Source organism: Cibotium barometz, chromosome 26 (assembly GCF_041138505.1).
Source record: "Cibotium barometz isolate CiBa-2024 chromosome 26, ASM4113850v1, whole genome shotgun sequence".
Lineage (NCBI taxonomy): Eukaryota > Viridiplantae > Streptophyta > Polypodiopsida > Cyatheales > Cibotiaceae > Cibotium > Cibotium barometz.
Window position 1 is genome coordinate 15,446,397 of NC_141071.1, and position 20,849 is coordinate 15,467,245.

The following is a 20,849-nucleotide window of genomic DNA, read 5'->3' on the forward strand; positions in this document are numbered from 1 at the left end:
CAATGCATCTAGGTATGTGAAAAAAAAATCCCCAAAGAGTGTCTTCTCTTCTCCTTTCTCTTTTTAAAAAATTCTCCCTCTCATTTCTCCACTTAAAAAAAAAAGGGTAGCTTTATCGTGTAAAGATAGATAGATATTGAAAAGTTGTATAGTTAGGTACCTATACAACCTTTTAGTCGTTGGTTAGCACTATGCCACTACGCTAGCCCCTGTGATTGCCATTATATTTAGCTTGGAAAGGGAGGTTAGACCAGAAGAACGCATTGATGGTGGATCTCTATCTGGAGTCGATGTGCTCGAGCTGGTTACAGAAGAAGCACACATGCTGCAACACAGTGGGCATTAAGGTCGCTGCTCCCCTCGCTCGTCATCAGAAGGCCATCCACCACAGCTTCTCCTCAAGGGGAGCGCTGCAGCAGCAGCCAAGCTCATTCAATCTCCGCGTCTTCTGTTTAAATTCGAATACTCAGTCGGAACCACAGGCCAGGTTTTCTCCGCGCTTGTGTTACCCAGGTGAGGCTTATATTGAATTAGGGGCTTTGCACATTGTAATACCTATCATTTGATCCATTTCATTGCAGGAGTTCTAGCAGCAGCAGTAGTAGTAACCCCAGGAGGCCTGCCAGAGCTTCCAAGAGCGATGCAGAGCTCCGTAGGGACCTTCTACTCTTCCTGTCATCCCAAGGGCTCCCTCACGATAAGGTGCCTTCAACGAAAGAGCTTTCTAACCGTGGCAGGTGTGCGCAAAGACCTACGCCTGCATCTCTACTTTGTAAGTCTTATGTTTTGAGAGTTCAACTTTGTCCCATAATCATTTTTAGCCCATTGAGTGTGCAAAGCTATGGAGTATAGTTTATGTATGTCCCTGCCTTTCCTAGTTATGCATAGTGAACTGAAACTATCCTAGATGCTACCTTCTGTGAAATTTTGTTTACCAACAGGCTCATGGCCTCACGTATGAAGCTGAGGTTTTTGATGCAGAGAGGATCTTGCCAAAATTGTGAGGAGACGTGGTTACAAAGCAGTCCACATACTTTTGACCGATTCTGATACTGGACTTGGACCTAGCACCACACAGGAAAGCAATGCAGCTGCTGATGTGAAAGATAGTGTTACTGATGCCTCCAAGGTCACATCTCACTCAACCTCCCATTCTCAAAAAGCTGAGCAGGCAGTCAATGGTTTAGCAAGGCCGGTGAAATCTGGCAGCTCTAATGACACTAGCCGTGTTATAGAGTCCAATGCCTTCATCCTAAAACCAACAAATCATAAAGAAGATGGCCGCTTTGAAACTGCACCGAAGACTTTATACTTTATGAATGGGAGCTTGATTGCAAAGCAGGCAGATGAGCAGTTGTACAAGAAAGCTGCAAAATTTGTTAAGACAGGGCAACTTGATCATGTGCAAGGTAAATGGCTGGCGAACATGCTTTTCCTGGTTCTGGTTGCTGTCCCCAATATTGTGACACCTATTATGTTGTGTATGCTTGGAAGATGTAGACAGTTACAAGATCAGTTTTGTGACTTAGATTCTGATGAGGACGAGGACAACTTTTACGAAGATTCAAGTGATGAAGAGGAAAGTGGAGAAATGTGGGATGGGCATAAAAGTGCAGAAGCTATAGCTGTTGAGAAAGCTGCGAAATTACGAGCAAAGCTACTGCCGTTTTTCAAGTATTTGTCACTCTGTCTATGAAGTGAGGGTGCTTGTTCTGTGGGAAAAAGGTTTTTGAGTTGCAAAAAGAAGTTGCATTTTTTGGTCGTGAGATTGCCTTTCAACACCTCATAGTTTTCATGTAGCGGCTGTAAGATTTTTTTGCATCATTTTTTCAGGAGCAATGCCACTGGTAAACTCAACAACCAGCCTGATGAGTCTATTTTCAACATTCTACAAAAGCAAAAAGGAATGGATGAGTTTTATCAAGTAATGAACCTATTTAAACATGACACCTCATAGCATATGTTGGAGGGGCATGACTATTGAGCTACTGTGTGGAGTCGTTTATCGATTGAATCAAATGACCATTGTGTTGTTTTGCGTTAGTCTTAGAGTACATTTAGGATGATTGTAAAATCAGATAACCTCTTCTGACTTAGACATTGCTGTTTTGTAAGGAAAACACTCAAACGGGGTTGGCTTCTACATTAGAGACTGAGTTGGAGCTTCACATCATCAAATCTAACCTGGTTTGCATCAATTTCTATACGCTGCTCTTTTAAAACTATGAGTACTTGGTTTCTTTAACATGAATATTTGTTGTACTGTGCTACAGAGCAGCAAAGAGAGAGAATTGGTTGAAATGTCACGGGAGCTGGAGGAAACAAAGGTGAGATTCCAGAGACATTTCTTTAGTATTATGCATTTAAAGCCCATGGCAAATGTGCATACCTTTTTTCCCCCCAACGAGCCTTACGTTCAAGATCCTCCCGTAGATATTGTTTTTATCCACCCATAGGCGATGCCACTGAGGAAGCACCTTGTGACATTGTTATGGGAGACAGGCATAAACATGCTAATCTAGAGGGCTGAAACGCATTTCGGGATAGGTGGGGGGACGCGTTTTTGTCGCAGAATTGTTTTGGTAAATCTGAAACGGCTGGCTGAAACGTTGCAGCCATCAAGGGAAACGTTTTAGGCTGCTGTTTCCCACTACACCAGGCGTTTCAGAGTTCTTTTCACCCAAATCAACATGAGTGTATAAGAAAAATTCCATTACATAAACTGATATCCCTTTTATTCCCCCTCTATTCTCTTAAACCTGAAAATTCATGTCATAATGTGATGACACGTGTGTGCAAATAACCATGAACTTTCAGCCCCTTCCCTTCCTCAGCCCTCCTTGCTGATGTGGCGTTTCTGTTTTCGTTTCAGCCCTCCTGGAAATTTCCGTTTCCGTATCTGTTACTGTTTCCAAGTTTCTCTCAACTATGCCTCGTGGGGTTTTGAACCCATGACCTCCTGGTCCTAGATAAACACCTTTACCACTTGAGCTATCACCTCATAGGCAAAGTGCTAGAGCTGTTCTTAAAATTTAGCTTTTGCAGTTTTTTAAAATCAGGGACTTATGGTTGTGTATGAGGTGTTGACCTCCTGGTCCTAGATAAACACCTTTACCACTTGAGCTATCACCTCATAGGCAAAGTGCTAGAGCTGTTCTTAAAATTTAGCTTTTGCAGTTTTTTAAAATCAGGGACTTATGGTTGTGTATGAGGTGTCCTACCATTGTAATTTTCAGCATTGTGTGATGGAGATATGCATTGAAAGATTTGAGATAATGTTGTTCTGGATATAATATTTTCAGTATGGGAAGATTTTATAAGGTCGTATCACTTTCTTTATGGGATGTTATAATACTCCTCTGGTGTGGAGTATCTGTGCTACTGGCAGGAGAGAAAAAGACAGGAAAGGCTGAAGTATATTGCATAGTAAACCTGACTGTGCACTTTTGGACTGCGATGGGGACTGATTCTGGGCTTGAAGCTGGCGCAAAGAAATAACCTGGCAGATCCATCTTTGTTCCTGAAAAACAGAATCAAGGCAAGAAGTGACTGTGCTAAGTGAATCCCCCTCCATCATCTTGCTCAATTGTGTTTTGGAATCTTACATGGAAGTTGAGCATTTGGTACCAACTCTATGGTGGTATTATCTGGCTTCATTGGGGGTTAGGTGGAGGCACTGTGGTTCAAGAAAATGTCTACAAAATCGGCAAGCAAGGGCTCCGTTTTGGAATCTGAACTGCTTTTCTAATATTTCTTATCAGGAGTGTGGATAATCTTGGTGTGCCAGTGAGGACGACATTATTGAAGCACTGGGAAACCCATGATTACCATGACTGACCGATCGCTCTGTACCTTCTCTCCACAAGGTCGGAACATGATGACACCTTTCCCTGGTTATGCAATGGTGAAAGTCCAACACCCTTTAACCTTGCAACTCCAATTCCATGTTATAATTTTTTGTGAAGGTGTAAGGTTTCTCCCTTCTAAAATAGGAAAAACACTTAAGATAGTCCACTAAGTCTTAACTTGGAGAAAATTTTCTATTCATCGACACCTTGACCATGTAGAGATTCAAGGATACGATTCATAGGTAAGACCTAGTGCTATCCCGCAGGGGGAGCGTGATCTTCTAAAAATCAAATCACCCATAGGGTAATTGATTATAAATCGGGCAACTACTAGACTTGATTTCTAGAGGCAAATGCTTTTTTCCTTATCCATGCAAGGCACAGCTGCTGGCCTAGTCTTCTAGAATAGAGTTGCCCAAGAATCTATTTATCTAGCGTAGGGCTTTCTCTTAATCTGTTGGAAAGCTACCCGACTAATCGGGTCCATCCGTCCGTAGGATGGTGCCATCAGGGCATTCCATCCTCCCACTTTTCACCCTACTTACGCGTCAATTTGTTTTTTAATTAATCCTGCCATACTGTTTGACATAAATAAACATGTTCTTTAATTAAGGCCCTTTTCACAAGGTTTGTTAAAACAGTCTTTTTCCACAATACAATAATGCCAAAGACAAGATATATATAGAAAGTAAACATGAATCAATTCCACACAAGCCAAACCGGCTCTCTTATTCTTTTCCTTTATACTGCCAATGATCTAGAATTCGGCCTTCTAGCCTCTACATGCTGGGCAAAACCCTACGGGACCATACATCTCATCGTCGACCGCTGGCGAGGACTCAAGGCGGCCTGTCGCCCTCTCAGGCTCCATCGCTCGATCCTCTCGCCCCTCAGAGGGATGTCTGCATACTAGGGTGGGCTTATTCACTGTACTAGCCAGGAAAAACTTGCACTCTTTAAGATAACAATTTCAATGCAATTCATTGAATACATCATCACTTAATTCGTAACTTCATACAAATTTATGTCATTATTTTAAAAGAAAAAGATACACATTTATTAACACTAATATTTAAAAAAAAAACTCTTCTTTAAAAGATAACCAAGCTAACCTGGCCACCATTTCCTTGAGGAGCTTGTAAAGGGAGGGTTGGAGCTGCATCGGGAGCATCTTCTCTAATCTCGTTGTTGCGTGCTCCTTTGGAGGCAATATTCTTACGTTTTCGGGAAGGGGCCATCTTGGACATCGTCTTGTAGGGCTCGTTGTCGCGATCGAAACGCTCCAGTCAGATCTCAATTCTGAGATCGTTTGCTCACCGTATGAGCAAAAGACCACAGCGCATGAACCCTCTCTTAAGGCTAAAACCTCTTACTGAAGTCCACGCAAAATGGGGGGGGGAATTGTGAAATGTCCTTAAGACAAAAACGTTTTGCTGAAGGGGAGAAGGCTGCTGTAAGTCTCTTCACACGGGAGAGGGAGGGGGAGGGAGAAGCGTTAAGGACACTGCCTCCTAGCAAGAGGGGGATAGAGGAAAATTGCCTTATCTGAAAAGTGGCAAATGAGGGGGTGTGGAGAGGGGTGGCTGTAAGGGGCGGCTGTACTACAGCAAGCACACTGCACAGGGACAGACGGCGGTACGGACGACGGCACAGCAGAGCATAGGCTACGCAGAAATGCGTGTTGTCCATGGAGCACCTCGGGGGTTTATATAACTGTGGGGTACGGGTATGGACGCTGTGCAAAGCAAGGACGAAAGGACGGTGTACCAGCAAAGGTTGTAGATCAGTGGCTTGCATGGCTCTGGGAGAAAGGTACGGTGTTGGTTAACAGGGAAAGGAGTGGTACGTATGTACCTTATCTCGTCAGGGGTAGCATGGGTGTCCACGTAGCGGTACGTGTGGACCACACAGTGGGCGGCCATCCTTTGGTTCTTATGCGGCCATCGTACGGGCACCCTGGTAAGTGTGTACGGTCCAAATTTTGGGACGGGGTTCCTAAATTTGGGACGTCGGCCTTGATTTGCGTGCCAAACTGTCCCCGGGGGTAAAATTTTTTTTTTTGGGGGTCCGAGATGTTCTCCTGGTCGTTGGGGTGCAGACCGTTTGTCAATCGGACGTCCGATCGTGCATTTATTAAGGTTTAAAGGTCGTCGCTTTTTAACTAAAAATGACTGAAATTTGCGTATAAGCTTGATCCGGCGGATGTTGTAAAATCCTATATTAGGGTAAAATCGTGCACAGATTCCAAATTTGGGCTCAGAATTTGAAGATTCTAAGTAGAAATGACTCATTTAATAAAATCATTGATTTTTATACCATAAAAACTCATAAATTTATCTATTACATGGACATTTCTTTATTAGTGAAGATGGGTATGTTACATCCTTCCCCCCTTAAAGAAATCGAGATGTCCTCATCTCGTCATGAATTGGGGATAATCCTTTAAGAGTGTAGCTTCGTCTTCCCAAGTTGCATCCTCTTCAAGGTAATCTTTCCACTGTACTAGATGTTCTACAAGAGTTCTATTTCGGAGTTGCCTTTCCCTAGAATCTATGATGCTATTGGGCTGTAATTCAAGGACTCCTTGAGTAGGGATTACAACTTGTTCATCATCAAGAATATGATTGAGACTGGGTACATAAGGTTTTAACAAACTTACATGAAATACATTGTGGACTTTGATATGGGCTGGGAGTTGGAGTTTATAGGCACTTTTACCTAGACACTCGATAACTGTATAGGGACCACAATACCTAGGGCTGAGCTTCTTATATTTCCCAAGTGATAGAGAACTTCGTTTGGGTCACACTCGTAGAAGAACTTTGTCTCCTTGCTTGAAGATCCTTTCAGACCTCTTGGTGTCAGTATAATGCTTTTGTCGATCTTGGGCAGCTTTAATATCCTTTTGGATTGCCTTTGTTTGTTCCTCCATCTCTTCGAGCATTTTCCTGGATGCCTCAACTCTTATGGTCAGATCAAAGAAATTTAGAGGAGACAAGCATTCTTGCCCATAGAGTGCTTTGAATGGTGACATTTCTATGCTCTGATGATAAGATGCATTGTAGGCAAATTCTACAAGAGGAAGGTATTGAATCCACCTTCTTGGTTCCCGTCCACAATATGCTTTGAGAATGTCTTCAATTACTCGATTGACTCTCTCAGTCTGGCCATCGGTCTCTGGATGATAAGCTGTGCTAAAGCAAAGTTGAGTTCCCAGGGCTTGAAATAAGGACTGCCAGAACTTTGAAGTGAAGTCAGAATCCCGGTCACTTACTATCCTTTTTGGGAGACCATGAAGTTTGAGGACTTCCTTGATGAATATTCGAGGAACATCAGAAGCTTTGAAGGTCTTCTTTGGTGGTATAAGGTGAGCTACTTTGGTAAGTAAGTCCACTACTACCAGAATGGAGTCATATCCTCCTTGAACAGTGGGGAGACTTGTGACAAAATCCATACTAATGCTTTCCCACTTCATTTGGGGAATATCCAAGGGTTGAAGTTTCCCAGGCATCTTGACCCTTTTAGCTTTGATCCTTTGGCATGAGAGACATTGCTTCAAGTACCGAAGGACATCATTTTTCAAGCCTGCCCAATGAAAGCTTCTTCTTACGGCATTTAATGTTTTTGCATAGCCTGGGTGTCCTGCAGAGCAAGACTATCATGAGCTTCATGGAGGATTAGTTTCTTTAAAGCAGAATCCTTAGGGATACATAGCCTGTGATTGAAGTAGATGCTTCCTTCATGAGTGGAGTATCCCTTGATTAGATTCTTCTCTTTCTCTGAATTTTTCCCTTCTTCTACTAACTTCATCATCCTCTGATAATCTGGATCATGAGATGAGACTTCTTCCACCTTGACCAGTATGGGATTATTTGGCATTGAAATTGCACTCAAGAAAGATTTGTGGCTAAGTGCATCTGCTACCACATTATCTTTCTCAGGGCGGAATTTGATGTCGAAGTCATATTCTTGTAGAATTTTAATCCATCTCCTTTTGTCGCATGTTGAGGTTAGGTTGGGTGAAGATCCACTTCAGACTTTTGTGGTCAGTTACAAGCTGGAATTTACCCCGCAAGAGATAATGTCTCCATAATTTGAGGCAATGAACAACTGCTAAGAGCTCCAAATCATGGGTGGCATAATTTGCTTCATATTGCTTTAGTTTGCGGGAAGTATAAGCGACTGGTCTTCCTTCTTGGCCTAAGACACCACCAAGTGCTAGACTACTGGCATCAGTAACCACTTCAAATTTCTTGGTGAAATCAGGAAGTTTCAGGACTGGGGCAGAAGTAATAATGACCTTGAGCTGATCAAAACTGCTTTGATGGATTGACAGCCACACTATTTTGCAATCCTTCTTAAGAAGATCCGTCAAAGGTGCAGCTACCAAGGCATAATCTTTGATAAAAATCCTATACCATCCCGTGATTCCTAAAAACCCACGAACTTCACGTGACACGAACTGATTTAGGGGGTGGCCACTCCAGAATATCTTTGACCTTGGCGGGGTCTACTGAAATGCCATCTTTGGAAACGATGAACCCAAGATACTCAATTTGATGAGTAAAGAAGGTACATTTGCTCTTCTTAGCATAGAGTTTGTGTCTGCGCAACAATTGCAGAACTCTACGTACATGCTCCTCATGCTCTTCCATTAATTTGGAGTAGATTAAGATGTCATAAAAAAAAACAAGCACAAATTCATCCAAGTAAGGACAGAATATATCTTGCATTAGGCGGTTGAAGGTTGCAGGAGCATTGGTTAACCCGAATGACATTACAGTAAACTCATAGTGGCCATAACGGGTATTGAAGGCTGTCTTGGGTATATCTGCTTCCTTGACTTTGATCTGATAGTAACCAGACCTCAAATCTCTTTTTGAGAAGACTTTGGTCCCATGAAGCCTGTCAAGAAGTTCGTCGATGCGAGGGATAGGATACTTATTCTTGACATTGACTTGATTTAGTCCTCGATAATCTATGCAGAGGCGGAGAGTTCCGTCCTTCTTTTTTTGGAAAAGAACAGGTGCCCCCCCAAGGAGAGCTACTGGGGTGTACGAATCCTTGCTCAATGAGTTGGGAAAGTTGCTCTTTAAGTTCAATGGCTTCAGGAAGGGACATTTTATAGGGCGTTTTTGAGACGGGTTGAGCTCCAGGGATCACCTCGATTTCATGATCGACTTCTCGAGGAGGCGGTAGCCCTGTAAGCTCGTCAGGGAAGATGTCAGAGAATTCTTGGAGCCAAGAGGGTTCTGTCTTCTTACTAGGTTCAATGGCTTTGTTGAGCTTGACTAAGAAAACTTGCTGACCCTTACGTGTTCCCTTGAGAAAATGTTTTGCCTTGACTATCCTAGATTTAGGTTTTCTTGTTATCCTCTGAACAGATATTACTTGGCCATGCTCATTTTCAAGAGTGATACTCCCCTGGTTACAATGAATGCTAGCTTTGTTTGCAATTAACCAATCCATCCCAAGGATTCCATCATAAATTCCTAATGGCAAGACTCTAAAGTGGCCATGAGTTTGCTCATTACCCAGCTCAAAATCAAGGTTTCCTATAGAGTGGCGAGATACTACTTCTTTCCCACTAGCTAACTCTACAGTCATTCTTCTAGCTGTTTTTTGACCCAAGTTTAATTTTTGCAAACACCTAGGAGAGAGAAATGAATGGGTACTGCCACAATCAATCAAAAGCTGGAATGGCTTACCGTGATGAGTGGCTGGGGTTTGGATTACACCAAATTGTTTCTTCGGACCTTGGTGTTCTACTGCGGCATGGACGGTGGCGCGCTCTTCTTTTGCCATTTCCAAGGTCGGTTTTTCACTTATAATACAGGCGGTCCTAGCAACTACTCCTCCGCGGCCTTTGCCACGCCCACCGCCTCTTGCACCTTGGTGGATAGGGGTTCCATGGCCTTGATTTCCTCTGCCACTTTGGGGAAATGATGTTGCCATCTTGGGACAGTTGGCCCTAAAGTGTCCTGGCTCATTGCACTCAAAACACAGAGGGCCTTCTTTGGAGGAAGCAGCATACGAGCGGGGACAAAAGAGTTGCTTTGTCGCCCTGTGTTGTAGTAGGGAAAATTCTGTTGGGGTTTCTTGTAGGGTTGATCTTTAGGATTTGCCTCAGGGTAAGATCTCTTTTGAGGCTTAGGTTTGTCAGTCCTCATTTCTTTCACAAGGGGCTTTGCTCGTATGAGAGCATCCTGTAATGTGCTTGGCCTCATTGCTTCAAGGCGGGAATCTAAGAGTTCATTTAACCCTTGGCAGAAACGAGCCACTTGCTGGGAAGTAGTCATAGCTGGGGCATACTTCCGAAGAGTGATAAATTTGGAATAGTAGTCCTCAAGAGTTAAGCTGCACTGCCTAAGACTAAAAAACTCATTCATCTTTATGGATTCATGGGATGGGGGAAGATATCTTTCCTTCACGGCCTGCTTTGATGTCTTCCCACGTTTGAGAATGCTCGGTGACTTCCTTATCACGGCACCACTATTTCCACCAGAGTTTAGCATCTCCGATGAGGCAAAACCGTGCAAGCATAGACTGATTTGCTACTCCAGTACCGGCGGTAGAGAAATAATCGTCCATCGCTTCAATCCAGACTTCAACATCCTTCTCAATCTTTGAACCTTCTCCTTTAAAGGAGGGAGGTTGCATTTGCTTGAGAAGAAGCTTCTTCTCCTGGATATCAGTGTAAAGCACATTGGGAAGTGGAGGGTGATCGTCCTGGCCATCATTGTGAAAACAATTTTAAGATTACAAGATTCGTACTTGCACAACGCTTATTTTGGAGGGTAAAACACTGAAATCATTTTATTTTCAAATATTTACAAGGATGAGTTTTATTACAAAGATCTGAGACTAATATAATTAGTCTTATTTGCCATCAAGGGAAATTTCTAAGCTTGACTATGACATAAGGGTAGAGCGGTCCACATAGGTGAAAATTGAAATATGGGGGTTCCGCTATAGTTTCTAAGACTCTAAAAACTGATGGTAAGGGTGGTAGACTCTGGATTGGGGTAGGTCTCAACACAGCTACTCTATCAGCAGGTAAGATCTGCATCACTTGGTCATACACCCACCGATCCTGAGGTATGCGAATCCCATCTATAGTCACAGAGGTGTCGGCCCTGGGGGTACCGACGAACCAAAATAAACGGATCATCTTCAACTTTTCAACCCAACGAATCCGCTTTAGGTCAGTGGTAAGGTTCCCAATTCGATCTGTGCGGATGAAGAAATATCTCGGCCCACGACTCCAGAAATCTCTACCCCATCCTCTTTCAATACGAGAGAAATGAGGGAGGGACATCTTCTCTAGTATTTGCACCATGGTGTCACGGAACTTGAAGGAGTGACTAGCAGTCTCGAAGATGCATTGGAAAACGAGAAACTTCGAGTAGGCATCTTCCTCTTCCTACAATCATTCAAACATCAATTCAACTTGTTTTTTTAGTAGGATGTTTTTATTAATTAGCATTATGTTAGGTAAAACATTCATTGCAAAACAGTCCTTAAATGGCAATTCCTAGGAGCTAAGATTGGCTCTGATACCAATTGTAAGGTTCTCCCCTTCTAAAATAGGGAAAACACTTAAGATAGTTCACTAAGTCTTAACTTGGAGAAAATTTTCTATTCATCGACACCTTGACCATGTAGAGATTCAAGGATACGATTCATAGGTAAGACCTAGTCCTATCCCGCAGGGGGAGCGTGATCTTCTAAAAACCAAATCACCCATAGGGTAATTGATCATAAATCGGGCAACTCTATGGGCAACTCTATTCTAGAAGACTAGGCCAGCGGCTATGCCTTGTATGGATGAGGAAAAAAGCGTTTGCCTTTAGAAATCAAGTCTAGTAGTTGTCCGATTTATGATCAAGAAGATCTCGCTCCCCCTGCGGGATAGGACTAGGTCTTACCTATGAATCGTATCCTTGAATCTCTACATGGTCAAGGTGTCGATGAATAGGAAATTTTCTCCAAGTTAAGACTTAGTGGACTATCTTAAGTGTTTTCCTTATTTTAGAAGGGGGGAACCTTACAGAAGGGCCCTGAGGTGTCACCTTGGAAGTCATGTGCAATCTCATTCACTTTACCACTGGTAGTGAGTCAAGGTCTTCTGTGCTGCCAGGCTCAAACTATGAACCGCTTGGTCTTCTTAGAGTTCTTGTGCTCGTGTTCAAACAACTCTTCTAGTATTGACAAGAGCTTGGGAAGTTTGGCCTTTCTGCTTGCTCTCTTGAAGCTGAGGGAAGTTTGTCTGCATTCGAAGCACTTTTTTTTCTTGAAAATTACAATCCATTTTCTCATTGGACGGAAGGCAAGAGCTTTGTTTCCTCTGCTTTGAATGGTCTTCTCTTACTTCTTTGTTGCACTACTCTTTTTGTTGTCATGTGCATCACAGATGCCATGGACATTTCCAGGACTAGATCCAGAAGAGGCAAACAGATAAAGACCATGAACCAGTAGAAGATGGACATGGAGCAGGACTTGGAGCAAAACATGGATCAGAGGGCTGTCGGCTGCAAGAAAAGAGGATGCTGGTTGCCTGAATAGCTGTCGGCTGACGTCAGCAGAGTGGGCAGCAGCAGGCGCATCAAGGACATGGATGAGATCCAGTCGGCTGCATTAAATGGATTTTAATGAACTATTAACTGGCCGACCAGCAGTCGGCCAGTTCCCCATGTAGTCCAAGGGGCTATAAATAGCCCCCCTTGCTCTATGATTTATTCATTCTCTCCCTCTAGGGGTTTGAGTCAGTAGGAGTCCCATAGGGGACAGATTTTGGTGTGTTACCACCTTTTATGTAAGGCAGCCCATGGCTGCAGATTTAGGTACCTTTTTGTACTATAGAATATACTGAATTTCCAGCACTTCTCTCTCTCTCTCTCTCTCTCTACTCTCTCTCTACCTGCGTTTTTGCATCAGATGGTGCGTTTTTGCATCAGAAGGTTTCCAAGAGTGTTTAGGGCTGAAAGAAGACTACCGGCAACCAACATCCTCTTTCTTGCAGCCGACAGCCCTCTGATCCATGCTTTGCTCCAAGTCCATCTTCTACTGGTTCATGGTCTTTATCTGTTTGCCTCTTCTGGATCTAGCCCTGAGAATGTCCATGGCATCTGTGATGCACATGACATCAGATGCCATGGACATTTCCAGGGCTAGATCCAGAAGAGGATGTGCATCACAGATGCCATGGAAATTCTCAGGGCTAGATCCAGAAGAGGCAAACAGATAAAGACCATGAACCAGTAGAAGATGGACATGGAGCAGGACGTGGAGCAAAACATGGATCAGAGGGCTGTCGGCTGCAAGAAAAGAGGATGCTGGTTGCCTGAATAGCTGTCGGCTGACGTCAGCAGAGTGGGCAGCAGCAAGCGCATCAAAGACATGGATGAGATCCAGTCGGCTGCATTAAATGGATTTTAATGAATTAGTAACTGGCCGACCAGCAGTCGGCCAATTTCCCACATACTCCAAGGGCTATAAATAGGGCTCCTTGCTCCTTGTTTTATTCATTCAAACCCACTAGGGGTTGGGATCACTAGAGGTCCCATAGGGGACAGGTTTTGGTGTTTTACCACCTTTTCAAGAAGGCAGCCAAGGGCTGCAAGATATGTACCTTTTTGTACCATAGTATATACTGAATTTCCAGCACTTCTCACTCTCTCTCTACCTGCGTTTTTGCATCAGATGGTGCGTTTTTGCATCAGAAGGTTTCCAAGAGTGTTTAGGGCTGAAAGAAGACTACCCAGAGCTTCCGCGCGTTACATTGGTATCAGAGCCTCAGGCTCAGCAAAGCTAAACACCGAATCAGTCCTAGATGATGGTGTACAGGTCCAAGGTACAAGAAAGTACACGGATTCGAAGCCCAAGGCGGGAACACAGATCGGAAAGAACTCCCAGGAGGTTTGTTGGTGGTGTTCCACAGTGCCAGATGGGGATGGCAGTTCCGTGAGCCAGATAGGTTCTCAGGTAACGGTCCCAAGGGAGGTTTATCCTCCAAGGGTGATGTGAGAGTGCCAGACTCAGTTCCAGGAATGAAGACCAAGACGGTGTTCAGAGTCAGGGCAGGAATGGATGGTGGACTAGAGGAAACCAGATGCATAGATCTTCATCAGAGACAGAGTGGTTTGGAGAACACGCCGGGATTTCAGAGAAAAAGGTTTGCCAGGGATGGATGATGACAGAGGGACTTCGGGACAGGATTGGGATGATGACAGTCATCCAAGAGAAGGTTGGATTCCCGTCATCAAGTTTAGCAGAGGGGGATGTCATGTGCATCACCGATGCCATGGACATTTCCAGGACTAGATCCAGAAGAGGCAAACAGATAAAGTCAAAAAACACCTAAAAGCACGCACATTTACACCACGTGCACACATTTGCACTGTGCGCGCACACCTGTTTACACACATTGCATTCACACATGCGCACACTCTTGCACATCGTGCACATGCACATTTACATATCGTGTACGTGCACATTTACATGTGCACATTGCACATTGCGCACATGCGCACATTTACATGTGCACACACTTGTGCAAGTGCACTTTTCCCATTTCCACAGACACGCATTCACCTGCATTTGCACCCGCCGGCTCACGTGCATACAAGCACACATGCGCATGTGCACCAACATTTATGCACACACATGCACTGCACATTCCCATCTACACGTGCACTACCACACACCTACCTGGACCACCATACATACACATTTCCATCCGCACGCGCACTACCACGCACCTACCTGCAGCACCATATGCACACGCATTTCCATCCGCACGTGCACACACTCACCTTCAAGCACGTGATTTATATATATATATATAAACCGTAGCTACCCCCATTGCCCCTGCATGCCCGTAGGACCCCCCAAGACCCCATCCGTCTCCGACACTGCCCTCAGGCCTCGCTATTGCCCTCTCCCCCTTCGTCCGTGCAACTGCCATAGCCCTGGTCCCTTCGCACCTGGCTGCATCTGTGTCTTGCCCACCCTCTCCTGCTGCTTGTCGGCCTTTTCAATAACACAATATGGTAAAGTAGTGCAGTTTTGCAAATGCACCAGTAATGTACGTTCCTTACCTGTCAGAACTTGTGCAAGAGATGAAAGGTTGGAGCTGAGCATAGTAAATATTGGATCTGCACAAAACCCCTATGGCATACATCTAATAGTTCAAGGTGTTTTATTCCTTCTTTTGATGTAGTCTCTCCATTTTAAACCATGCCTTGGTGTTCTGTAACTTTTACCAACAAAAAGGTCCGAAGGCGTAAGCTTGTCATGGACCATCATTTTCTTATAAGATGCTGAAGTTAGGATCCAATCACTTCCCTTTTTCTTTTTAAACTATAGTTTGAATGCTATGCATGGGTATATCATCAACTGCTGTGGTTTGTCTCATTGGACTCATGCTTTGCAGGCTCAGTTAGCTCTGATCCGAGCGAAGGCTACAGCAGAAGTGGCACAGGCAAAACAAATTGCTTTAGAGAAAGATATTTGCCTGAAATCTGCAGACCAAGCTTTGGCAAATTTGAAACAAGTTTGACCTTCTACCTCCTCCCATTTGAGACTAGATGTAGTTATGTACGGTTAGTCGAAGATATAGAAGATATTTGAGAATGGGAGGAATATTATTTGTTCAGTTATCCAAGAAACTTGCATCCTCCAGTTTTTTTTTCTTGAATACTTTGGTCTCTTCAGGTCCAAGTTGAGTACTGGGGTGAGGGTGGAAGGGTAGAGCTTGCAGGCAGCTTCAACGGATGGAAACACTTCATATCTATGGAGGCAGACCCAACCTCAGAAATCAGCAGACCTGATGGATCAAGGTAAAATTTTGATAACTAACAGCTTTTTTCCTGGCTAGACAAAAGTGAGGGGATTTAGAAGGGGTGGAGGGATGTAACAGCAGCTCAGGCTTACAAAACTACATGGACCACCAAAGAATAAGCTGAATGAAACAGGTAGCTACATCAGTAGGGCTTGCCTGAGTCCACTGAAAGCCCAACACCATCTTGCACAAACAAACACATAAAGGCCAATCGACGGGGTTTATGGCAAGCTCACCACCCAACCATGGCATGGCTCATCAGGAGCGATACACAGACCACTATTCAAGTGTTTGGCTTGAGTGCAATCATTAACTGATCTGGGTCCTGATCTCCTGGGAATCCTCCCACGTGACATTTACATTGAGCCCAATAATTTTAAGCCTAACAAGCCTGCGTATGTCCTTTAGGCATGTAACTCAACAAACGAGCCAACTATTCATAGCAAAGGCTGTTGAAATGTAGTCCTTTTGTCAAAACCATCACCTAAGGTCACAGTTGCAGGAGTTTTTTTGGTTAGGGGCATGCCTGAGTTGGACTATAACCCTAATTTATATGTAAACTGGTAATTTCCAGGCGGTTGAATTAAGGCATGTGTGTGGAGAAGATAAACATATTTCTCAGTTTTATGCCATAAAAGCTCAACATTATGTTTAGGGCAGAGAAGGTTTAGGTTACAAGAATAATAGGGCAGGTTCGTCAGTGTTATACATGAGCAGCGTACTGTGATTGGGTGGGAGCAGGTTTCATGAGAGACTGCATGCTGGTGAGTTTCACCCTTTTCCAGGGACGGATTTGCATGGAAAGGTCTAGCTTTTAGTGTATTGGTCAAGGTTTTCTTGACAGGCATTTCAGTATTAGCCCCCCAGATAAGAGGGTGTACATTGTGAGAAAGACTCACTTTCCATTTTGGGTTACACGAGTCAGTGTCATAAATGGTCAGTGATTGGGTGAGAAGTGGCCTGTAACTAGGAAATGGGAACGGCTAGGGAAACGGTAGGTCTTTAACAATATAAAGTATACATGATATAGAGTTCTACACCCACTATTGGGCACTGATAACGTTAGTGGGATGTCATAGAATCTAGTCCATACTATGCATAATGGAGTTGATAGTTATATAGTCTTGTGGGTTGACTACCATGAGTATATAACATGCACGTTCCTAAAAGGTGAATTTGGGCATGTTCCTGGATTCATTTAGGTATATAATTCAGCCATATTAGCGGATATGCAGATTTCACATTGTGAAGTTTTCGTTCGAGTTGCGGCCAGTTGATATTGTGCTAATTCTTTCTATCTTTAGTGGTGCATTTGCCCTATCAACTACTTATTTGTTGTACTAATTCTTTCTATTTGCTACTTCCCTTAGTGCTAGGCTTCATTATGGCTGAGTCTGCCCTGCATCTTCGGAGGTTTGATAGAAACTCAGTACGAAGGGCTTTGCGTGAATATATGCTCTTATGTGTGTGTGTGTGTGTGTGTGTGTGTGTGAGATCACATCTTGATACAGAGTTCTACACCCACTATTGGGCACTGATGATGTTAGTGGGGATGTCATAGTATCTAGTCCATACTATGCATAATGGAGTTGATAGTTATATAGTCTTGTGAGTTGACTACCATGAGTATATAACATGCACGTTCCTAAAAGGTGAATTTGGGCATGTTCTTGGATTCATTTAGGTATATATATACATGAAAGGTAATATTGTAAAATCAAATACAAATGAGGAAAAATGTTGAGAAAAATAAACGAGAAGTGAGGGTGGATCATACTTTAGAGGATATGGCTAGAAAATATCAAAACTTACATGGAAAAATTTGCAAGGGAAACTTTGAGAGGAAATATGGAAATGACCCAAGTGCACCACAGTTGGGCCGTTATTAGATCCAATTCAGCTCTCTCTCTTCCTGCTGTACAAGAAGGTTCCAAGCTGAAGTATTGTGATAGAATTGAGGATGATGTACAAGAATTTAAGGATGATCCTCTAAAGGAGATTTGGATATGTGAGGTTTTTAGTCTTTGTTATAAATTAGCATTTCCACTGTTTGAAGCAGGGTTTTTGTGCCTTATTGTCTGTTATGGCAGGGGGCCACTGATGTGGCAAACTGAACTTTGGTTGTATCCGGGCTTTTATGAGGTGAGCAGAAATTTTCCAAGAATGATTTTTTTTTTTGCTCAGTGCCATAAACAAGCTGACCATCAAGGTTTTGTTTAAAAAATTGTTTGTTTGTTTGCTTTTTTTTCTTTTTTTTTTCCGGGGTGTAGACTTGGTTTAATGAACTCTCAATTTGACAGATCAAGTTTATTGTGGATGGAAATTGGCAAATTGATCAAAGAAGGGAGGTGGTGATGCGGAACAATCTTCATAATAACATATTGCGAGTAGAACCATAGCTTTTAGAATGAAAAAGCGGCACTGTTGATGGGCTGAGAAGTGTATAATGCTCAGTTTGCAAGGTTTGTTTCCCATGGCTGACACGTGAGAAATAGTGCAACATATATCTGCGCATGTACTGGAGGTGGTGATTATTGTTAGAAAGCTTGTGTTTGATGCAAGCCGATCATGCAAATTTCATGTGAGCTAAGCTTCTAGTCAAGTCAGAACGAAGGCAACATCAAGAGCCTTAATCTGATATGCTGCAGGTTTTTAAATCGGAAGTGTACATTATACTGAAGACAATTAAAGCAGTGAGTCAAGTTTTATGTGCATCAATGAATGTGCACGTGATGAAAGAAGCACACGCACATGTCCACAAATCCACGACTATCTTGTTGATTCGATAAAAAGCCCTCTCATTACATAAACACTAAGGGCCTATAAGGTTGTAGCCCAACTAGCATCAGAATTTTAAAAACATCCCAGTCACTTTATAAACTGCTAACTATAATCTATATGTGACACTTGATGCAAGGGGAGTTGTCACCAAACTAATACTAATGCCTAACACACATACACATACTCTGTAGCATATCTATTGAAATGTGGATGTATGGAGAGACAACTATGTGGAGCTCCTTCGCGAAAGGCTTCAAATGCATCTTTGGAAAGGCTTTTCGTGAAGATGTTGTAGCATATCTATTGAAATGTGGATGTATGGAGAGACAACTATGTGGAGCTCCTTCGCACAAGGCTTCAAATGCATCTTTGGAAAGCCTTTTCGTGAAGATGTTTGCCACATCTTGAGTCAGACAATAGATATTGCTTGCATGAAGTTTTTATTACATAATGATAATGAACCTCAATGTGCTTTGTTTGTGCATAAAAAATCAGATCTTTTTTACAATGGCAATACATTTAACTATTTGTGAGATTAGCAATTGTAGCACTCTGTGTGCATTTTAATGTTTGCCAACAATCTTCTATGCCATATGCACTCTGCCATGGTTGTCGAAGATTGATGTTAACACATGAGAATTGTCGCCATTGTTGGTTGCTTCTTGCTAAGTTAAGAAATCGATGAGTTTTCCAACAAAAAACAATTTCCTCTTGTGGATTGTCATGTATCATAATCACCAACTCAATTTGAATCATTGAAGCTATACAAGTGAATGTCATCTTTTTGAAGCAAGACAATCGAGTGTGTGTGTCTTGGGAGGTACTTATAGACCATCTTTAGAGCTTTCTAATGTGAAGTATGTACAGGTTGTATTGAAATTTGCTTTTAACAAGGAAACACCATAAGATATGTTTGGTCTAGTGTTGCATGGATAAATCATGAATTAACAGCTTACCTTAAGAGAGTAGCATCCATAAATATCTTGGCATGAAAGCTATTGAACTTGAGGCTTGTCTCAAAGGGATTTGCAATTTGGTTTTCACTTTGCTATATCAAATTGCTTGGGAATCTCATTCGTTTACCTTGTTCAAGACATTATGATGCCATGCTCTTTCTTCACAAACTCTATGTCCAAATAATAATGCAAGATATCAATATCTTACATCTCAAAAGCTGTCTCCACTTCAACCTTAGCTTATGGTCTTTTGGTCATCATATTGCTTTATATATACACACATGTATGTATGTACACACACACACACACACACATACATACATACATACATACATACATATGTATGTATGTGTGTGTGTGTATGCAATATATATATATGTATATGTAAAAAAAAAAATCATGTCATGAGGAATAATGCGTGCGCACGCACACACCCTCCCCTACATAAAGCAACATGATGACCAAAAGAGTATAAGCCATTTGCAACAAAAATCTTAGTTAGGGAAAACCTCTGTGATTTTTTAGAGTTGGTATCACTACTCATTAGAGACAAGGAGATAGACTTGGTGGTGGTGGTACATCATCGAGTGGTAGGCAATGAGCACTTGTCTTCTACTCACAAAGGGGTAGAGGAAGCTCGATGCTGAGAGGAAGAGGAGCATACAGAATTAGTGGCCAATGGCAAAGTCACCAACAATAACATTAACAACAAACAGGTTTTGGTGAAAGCATAGGTGCATATATTGTTGGAAGGAGAAGGAAGATAAGAACAATGGTAAATTACACATCTACTAATGGGAAAGAGGACCAATGGTAACGCTTATTAAATAGATATTTTTGCAATATTCTTTGTGATCATGTCACAAGGAATAATAATGCAAATATAGATGAATAAATAAATATACTTAGAATGTACATATTTGCATTATTCCTTGTCAAGATCATGTCACCTACATGATGACCAAAAGAGTACAAGACATTTGCGACAAAAATCTCACTTGGGAAAAAACCTCCGTGATATTTCAGAGTTGCTATCGCTACTCATTAGCGAGGAGATTAGACTTGGTGGTGGTGGTACATCATCAAGTGGTAGTGGCAATGAGCAGGTAGAGAAAGCTTGACGCACGAGAGGAAGAGGCACAGATAGAGTTAATGGCCAATGGAAAAGTTACCAACAATAACATTAACAACAAACATGTTTTAGTGAAAGCATAGGTGCATATGGCTCTAGAGGTAGGGAGAACCCTAGAGGTAGAGATCATGGCATGGTCGACAAAAAGACTAGGGAATTGGATGCTTCTATTATGGGAAGCAAGGGTATTATGCAAACGGTTGTTGGAAGAAGAAGGAAGATGAAAGATAAGAAGAATGGCAAATTACAAGGCAATTATGCATCTACTAGTGGGAAAAAGGACCAATAGA

At 42.6% G+C, this 20,849-nt stretch overlaps 1 protein-coding gene across 1 annotated transcript; it reads left to right on the top strand.

Annotated features, from left to right (window-relative positions):
* The first annotated feature begins 175 nt into the window (after nt 1-175).
* LOC147623714 (uncharacterized) lies at nt 176-18,408 on the top strand. The gene is made up of 11 exons (XM_086820323.1): nt 176-487; nt 582-737; nt 982-1,409; nt 1,530-1,674; nt 1,834-1,924; nt 2,116-2,187; nt 2,274-2,327; nt 15,283-15,402; nt 15,564-15,688; nt 17,781-17,832; nt 17,991-18,408. Exons 1-11 carry the CDS (start codon nt 267-269, stop codon nt 18,087-18,089), a joined length of 1,563 nt encoding a protein of 520 aa, XP_086676449.1. The 5' UTR covers nt 176-266; the 3' UTR covers nt 18,090-18,408.
* Nucleotides 18,409-20,849: the final 2,441 nt, after the last annotated feature.

Coding starts and splice junctions, on each gene's coding strand:
- LOC147623714 (XM_086820323.1), top strand. CDS start 267: ATGGTGGATCTCTATCTGGAGTCGATGTGCTCGAGCTGGTTACAGAAG. Junction 488..581: donor CAGTCGGAACCACAGGCCAG/GTTTTCTCCGCG, acceptor ATTTCATTGCAG/GAGTTCTAGCAGCAGCAGTA. Junction 1,925..2,115: donor GAATGGATGAGTTTTATCAA/GTAATGAACCTA, acceptor CTGTTTTGTAAG/GAAAACACTCAAACGGGGTT.